Genomic DNA, 6,833 nt, shown 5'->3' on the forward strand with positions numbered 1-6,833 from the left:
TGCCATCTGGCTGCCCGGAACATCAACGTTTTGTATCTAACCTATAACCACATTCTAACATTCCTCTTTAAATGCCTGTCAATAACCAGCTCTTCAGGATGATTTACCACCTGAGGAGAAACCCCCTCTCTAATGAGTTAACGCATCTTAGTTACATATTCATTCTACATTGAGATGTTTATAACATTTTTAAAGTTGTACTTTGACAATACATATGGGTGGCTTTTAAAAATGTTTTTTATGTTATGCATGTGTACTCCTACGTGCATGTACATGTATGAAGTTACATCAATAGAGGACCAAAATGATGCCCACTCGCCAGTCTGTTGAAGGGGTTACCTCTGGAGGACTGTTACATTTTCCTCTGTATGCTGGTGTAGTATACAAATCTTTTTCCCCCCTTCTTCCGCCTCCCCCCTCCCGACTCCTGTCCAAGCCAGTTGTTTCTCAGTCTAGTCGTGTAGGACCCAGCTCCTTGGCCCATGCTGGTATTATGAGCCTTGCACTCCCCCCAGCTGAGGCAGTTGGTCGCTGGTCTGGCCACTCACGCTGGCCGCAGGCCAGCTCCTGGTAGCACACAGCAGCCTTGCTGCACCTTACAACGACCTCCGACTGTTCGCAGCAGGGCAGCTCCAGGGAGAGCAGTTTATTCATAATCTTAGCTGCAGAGGGCGCAGCTCAGATTCCCATGTGGGAATCAAACCAGCGACCTCGGAGTTAGAAGCACGGTGCTCCAACCACCTGAGCCACCAGGCTGGTCACAAATCTTTTATAAGAACATATTCATATACTACTTGGGTGATTGCTTAAATGGCATTGAACTAGGAGCCCTAACATATAAAAGTTAATTTGTATTCAAATGAGAACTGAGCTGTGCATTTCAACAGTGGGATCATAGGTGTGCATTGGGGCATCACCCCTTTAATGTGTTAGGATGGGGTTTGAGAGGCTGTGGTGATTAATGATTCCGGGTAGTAAACATGGATGGTGAGGTCAGGCTCTAACCCTACTGCTTCAAAACAGAAGAATTTGCGTCTTGGCCTGACCTGGGACCTAACTAACTTCTGGGGCAGTCAGGTAAGAGGCAGTGGGGACGGCCAAGTTCAACATCAAGTCCTCCTTCTTCTACTTTAGTTTCTGGGAGCTTGCATGTCCCTTCACACCACTTCTGGCCATGTTTCTGGCTTATTTTGTTGACAGTCCAGTCCTGGAGGTTTCCCCTTGCATGTGTGGAGGAAATGTTTTCTTCTCGGCTTCTAACTGTCCCTGCTCATTTCACAGCCTCAGGTAGAACTGGATCTTAGCCTCAGGACTAATGGCCCCAGTCATTGGCTGTGAAAGCTTGAGCTGACAATCCCTCTCTCTACCTCAAATTTGCGTGTAAAACAGGATTTATGCCACCGGCCCCAGCTTTCTCATGGGACTCTTGGTTGACAAAGATGATGGGTGTGAAAATGCTGAGTGCCGGGAAGTGGCAGAGAGGGAAAGCTGGTCAGCATCAGGTCCTTAAAGAACATCTGGGGAGAAGATGGACAGTCCAGTTGCTCAGGGCCACACCTAAGGAGGGCATGGCAAAGTCCTTGGACAGCTGTGGGGAATCTGTTGTCCCTTTCTTTCCCTTAGTTCCTTCCCAATAGGGGTTGGAGCAAATACTTAGAGCTTGTGATCCAACCCCAGGCCTCCCCTCCCCTGGGAATGCCCTCAGGTACACATCTGGGTCCGAATCTCTCATCTGCCTAAGACTTGCTGTGGACCTGAGACATGCTCCTCCCCCACACACTTTTCTGATCCCGCGTTCTTCATCTGTAGTGGGCCCACACTAAGTCCTCTGTCTTAACTCAGTAGTTAAAACTGTTGAGGACTCAGTGGGAAAACGGTAAGTGTACCTGGTGGGATGAAGGGAACGCTGTCCCTTCATCAACATGACAGGCTCCCACGCATCTGTACCTTTAGCCCACTACTCCTGCACAAGTCCGAGTGCCCCAACCACCCATGAAACACTCCTGTGTTCTAGAATTCCAGCCTGTGTTCTAGAATCTTGTCCCCTTGAATGTCCTCCTGTTTTTAGAATCCCACTGCTATTCCAAACTGTGCATTCTAGAAGCGGTAGAGTCAGGTGCTTTTCCTGGGCAGTGTCGGCTTGCTCAAGCTCTACTGTCTGACTTGAGTCTGTACTGCTGCCACGATGCGGTGGCGGGACCGCATTGCTGTGCTCTTCTTCCCTCAAGGCATGATGCTCACCGTGGCTGCCCTGATGCTCTTCTTCATACACCTGAGCGTCCTCGCCAGCGACGTGCACAACTTCTACTTCACCCACCACTACGACCGCATGAGCTTCCACTACACCGTGGTCCTCATGGTAGGCCGTGGCAGGGGCTTAGGGGCTGGTTGGCGGAGGCCCAGGGGCTGATGGAAACCCCACTGTTGTATCAGGGGGCCACTCTCCCACTGGATGGGGCCTACAGTTCTCCCAGGTGATCAGTATCTGCTGGGCTGCCATGGGGTCGCTCTATGCTGAGATGCTAAACGACAAGTTTCTTCGGTACTTTGCCCTGACTGTCCTGAGTGAGTGACGGAATGGGGAGCTTTGGGACCCCGAGACGTGGAGGGGGCAGGGAAGGCTGATGGGGGTTCTCTCCACCCAGTGCTCAATGGAGCCATGTTCTTCAACCGTCTGTCCCTGGAATTTCTGGCCCTCCAGTACCGGGAGGAGAATCACTGAAGCTTGGGGACTGGGCTGAGGTGGAAGGAAAAGGAAGCTTCGGGTGTTTTAATAAAGTCTGTCATTTATTTCCACCTGTCCGCTCCTGCATGGGTCGGGGAGGGTGGGAGGCCGGAGACCCAGGGGAAGCAGATCAAGACGAACGCTTATCTGCAGGGACCCCAGGCCCAGCCTGCAGCCATTCTGGTAGATTCGGCTTTGGGCCTGGGATCTTAGTGTCTCAAGCCTGAGGGAGAGGAGCTGAGAAAGGCCCCCAGACTGTCCCACGTCCCCTCCTCAGGCCCCCAGTTCCGAGGCTTGCCCAGACACAAGCAAGGTCTCAGGAGGGCCCCACACGGATGTGAGGGTTCATGAGTGGGTCCAGGTTGGGGTCACTGTCAGCTGCAGCCCGGCCCAGGCGAGACATGAGGACAAGGAGGGCCAAGAAGCCCAGCAGCCCCAGCAGCAGCAGCAGCCCCGCCCGCTGGAGCAGGGTCAGAGGCCGCTTACGAGACCCGGCCCGGCTCCTGGGGGGACGAGGGGAAAGTCAGATCAGGCCCCCAATCCCTGGGGGCCCCGCGGCCTGGCGAGGAGCCCTCATCACGATACTCGTCTTCTGGCCCCAGCACCACCATCAAGCCTCATTTCCTCAAGTGAGCCATGGGGACGAACATCCCTGGCCCTGGCCACTACAAGGGTGACCGTGCCGCTCAAACCAACTGAGGCACCGACTGTTCTGGAAACCGGAAGGTGTCAGACATGGGGACAGTTACAAAGATCGGGTGGTGGCAAAGCAGGAAGGGGCCTCAAAGAGCCCGAGTTGAAACCTCGTATGTAGCAGCTGAGGAACAGCCCTGGAGACGGCAGACCCAAGAGTTCTATTGCCAAGCAGAGACCTTTCTATTCAGCCCCAACACCGGGGCCCGATATTACCCAGGGACAAGCCTCTTTTGTCATGAAATTGTCGTGCCCGGGGACCGGCTCTCACTTCCCTTCCTCCCCCTTCCTGGCATCCTGCCCCACCTGACCCTGTGTACCTGAGCAGCTGGGCCAGCCAGCCCAGTGCAGGACGGCGACGGTACTTGTCATCGTCGTAATCCCCGTGGAGGCCTGGTGTCCGGTCATCGTCCCGCGTGTCATACACCTTCCTCGGGGCCGAGGCTGCAGGGGCAGAGCCATTAGCATACACCGGCTCGGGGAAACTGGCCCACAGCAGGGGGAGTGGGGACGGCAGGAGATCCTTGCCTTTCTCGGCCTGACAGTAAATCTCAGAATCGTAGAGCGGTAACGTCTGCGCTTAGAGTGAGGAAGGGTCCCTCCAGATGGGTCTCTGGACCCGAGCTCCCTTCACCCCACCCCTTTTCTATCCTCCTCTGGCCTAGACAATCCCCTGCTCACCATGAGTCATGGGCTCGGACCCGCTCATGTGGATCACCGTGTGTTGCTCAGGCCGGCTTGGGGAAGCAGGGGGCCGAGGGGCTTGGTTGTAGTAGGCTGGGGCAGCAGAAGCACTGGCTCTCTCTTCTTGTTCAGCGGTACCATTGGCTGTGGCACGAAGAGAGCCGTCAGCAGGGCAGGGAGGCAAGGGCCCCAACAGCAGGCGGAGACTGCCACTCACCATTAAAGCTGGACCAGTCAGAGAAGTCGGAGGTGTTGAGGGGCTCAGGCTCCGGGCTCACCACCTCATCAATCTGAAGGAAGGAACCTGTGTCACCAGCCTGCCCAGTGCTCTCCCCACCCACCCATCTGGCCCAGGTGGAACCCTAGACAGACAGAGGGACTCTCACCAGAGGAAGGCCCAATCCTGCCCGGGCCCAGTTGACGGTGGCCAGCTTCTCTCTCAGCGCGGAGGCCACGGGGCCAGCCAGGTTAGTTGGGGGGAAGATGGGGCCACTGCAGCTGGGGCACTGGTAGCCAGCAGGCGCTGTATTTTGGGGCAGCTGGGCAGCACGTTCATTGAGGCAGGCCCAGTGGAAGAGATCTTAGGGCCCATGAAATAGCAGAGGAGGGGCATGAGGAAGAAGACACTTTGTACCCCTAGCCCAGCAACAGCCCCTAGCCCACTGCAGGAACATATGCACACACACATAGAAGCCCAGGGCCACCTCCTTCCCATACTCGCCCCAGGTCCATTTCGTCAGTGTGCCCTCGGCCCTATTGGCTACCACCATCTGACTGAATCAAAGCAGATGCTACACAGCCTACCAGGAAGTGGGGATGGGTGGAAAGATGATGCCGTAAGCTCCTTGATTAGCTAACAGTTAATCAAGAACAATTTCAGAAGAGCTTCCTAGACATACACACAGGCACATATATGCCTCTACACCTCCATGGGCACACATACCTGTGCTTATATACACATAACCAAACAAGTGCCATCCCTGCATCTATCTTACAGGCACACTAACTCTCACACATACACATCTACACACTCACTTGTGTGCTAACACTCAAGCACCCTCACCCACACACTCTTCTGCAACCCCACGACACACCTGTATTCTTATGTTCACACGCAACATTTACCCATTCACTCACCCACAAGTACTAATGAACTCACTAACACTTATGTAAAGACACAAAGCACATTAAATTCATGCACGTATAGCCATGCACTCACACTAAGAAACACCTACGTGGAGCTCACTCTTTTGCACTAGCTTCTCCAAAAAAGGGAGCTAAAGCTCGTACACAACGTCAAGGTCATGACACATGTCTGCCGACTGCTTTTAGCTGACTCTACTATGGGAAACTCGCTTCCTTTCTGTTTAATCCTGGAATCAGTAATGGATCCTGAATGTCTGAAAGGCCCATGCCAGTCTGGCCAGCTCACAGCCTCAACCACGCCCACAAGTTTGACTGCCTCTTGCTCAACCCTTGAGATTGGAGGGAAGAAACTAGGAACTTTCATTTTTAAGGAGACATTGAGGCCTAGAAAGGAAAAATGACTTGCCTGAGCTTACAGAGCAGGTTAAGTAACCCAGCAGGATTAGAATCTGGGGCTCCAGCCTTCATGGCTTAGAGGGGTCTCACTGTCCTGCTACTTAGGGAGGGCTAGGAAACTAGTCACCAGGCTGGGCCTATCCTGATCCCCCCAGGTGCCCAGGCCTCACCATAGCAGACAAGGCGGGTCGTCTCCCGAGTGGCCAGGGGTATGTTGCACAGGCGGCAATTGGGGTTGTAGTCGCTATCTTGGAGCCACTGCAGGTAAGACTGTACGATGCACTGGAGTGGGAGAGAGAGGTCACAACTGGAGCTGGGCTCCACAGCCCAGTTCCCTAAGGCCCAACTGCCTCTTTATCTCTCATCACAGAGGAGACTTATCCTTTCGTTTGTTCAATCAATAAACATTTATTGAGCACATACTGTGTGCCACACTGTCTTAAGAGGATATAGGAGTGAACAAAATAAACCAAGTCCTTGCCCTCGTGGAGCTTCCATTCTAGCGCCAGGACCTTCATGGATTTGGAGGATGCCAATACCACTTGCCCTCCCAGTGCCCTGCTCAGCCGCTCCCCTGAAGGCCCCACCTTGGCGTGATTGGCTACCAGGCAGTGCTCGCAGACGTTGACCCGGTGTTCGAAGCAGAACAAGTTGGTCACCTTCCTCTTGGGGCACTTGCAAAGCCCCATGGTCGACCCTGGAGAAGAGTTGGTAGGGAGCTAGGTTCTGGTGGCCGCTACGCACTCACCAGCCCAGTTCGTTTCCATTTTTAACTCCCCTAGACACTCTCACGTTCGCCGGAGCCCCAACTTCCTGCCCACCGCCCCTCTTCATTCCGGACCACGCTCCCGGCATAAACCCCGCCTCCGAAGACCACTCTTTCCTCCTGGATCCCGCCCCCGGCCAGGCCCCTCCATCAGCGTCTCTCCGATACCACCGGCCCCGCCTCCAGGGGCCCCTCCTGAGTCCCACCCCTCGAAGCCCCGCCCCCACTTTCTCCACAGACCCCCTCTCCGTGTTACTGATCCACTCGGGCACGGGTCCCGACAGACGCGCGCTGGTCCAACACACGGAAGGACAGACACCGCGCTCCGCGGACCTCCAGCTCAGCTCTTTCCAGTTCGGGCCGCTCCTATTATGCCCCGGCTGCCACGTCTCTTCCGGGTGCGGCGCGCGCCGATGACGCCAG

The 6,833-nt window shown here is 54.8% G+C and overlaps 2 protein-coding genes across 3 annotated transcripts; one reads left to right on the forward strand and one right to left on the reverse strand.

The window, feature by feature from the left end:
- Positions 1-804: 804 nt before the first annotated feature.
- Positions 805-2,988, forward strand: TMEM262 (transmembrane protein 262). 2 transcript variants are annotated; one of them, XM_033120855.1, is made up of 3 exons: positions 805-2,359; positions 2,466-2,565; positions 2,646-2,722. In XM_033120855.1, exons 1-3 carry the CDS (start codon positions 2,186-2,188, stop codon positions 2,720-2,722), a joined length of 351 nt encoding a protein of 116 aa, XP_032976746.1. In that variant the 5' UTR covers positions 805-2,185. The 2 variants fall into 2 exon arrangements, with proteins under 2 accessions (XP_032976746.1, XP_032976747.1); XM_033120856.1 differs by having other exon boundaries at positions 1,204-2,359; positions 2,466-2,533; positions 2,646-2,988.
- Positions 2,897-6,807, reverse strand: ZFPL1 (zinc finger protein like 1). The gene is made up of 8 exons (XM_033120853.1): positions 6,651-6,807; positions 6,232-6,341; positions 5,815-5,926; positions 4,489-4,682; positions 4,320-4,392; positions 4,100-4,246; positions 3,739-3,862; positions 2,897-3,228 (listed from the first exon to the last, which is right to left on the reverse strand). The coding sequence occupies exons 2-8, from the start codon at positions 6,331-6,333 to the stop codon at positions 3,042-3,044; spliced, it is 939 nt and encodes a 312-aa protein (XP_032976744.1). The 5' UTR covers positions 6,334-6,341; positions 6,651-6,807; the 3' UTR covers positions 2,897-3,041.
- Between the last annotated feature and the right edge of the window lie 26 nt (positions 6,808-6,833).

Source organism: Rhinolophus ferrumequinum, chromosome 11 (assembly GCF_004115265.2).
Source record: "Rhinolophus ferrumequinum isolate MPI-CBG mRhiFer1 chromosome 11, mRhiFer1_v1.p, whole genome shotgun sequence".
In the NCBI taxonomy this organism is placed as follows: domain Eukaryota; kingdom Metazoa; phylum Chordata; class Mammalia; order Chiroptera; family Rhinolophidae; genus Rhinolophus; species Rhinolophus ferrumequinum.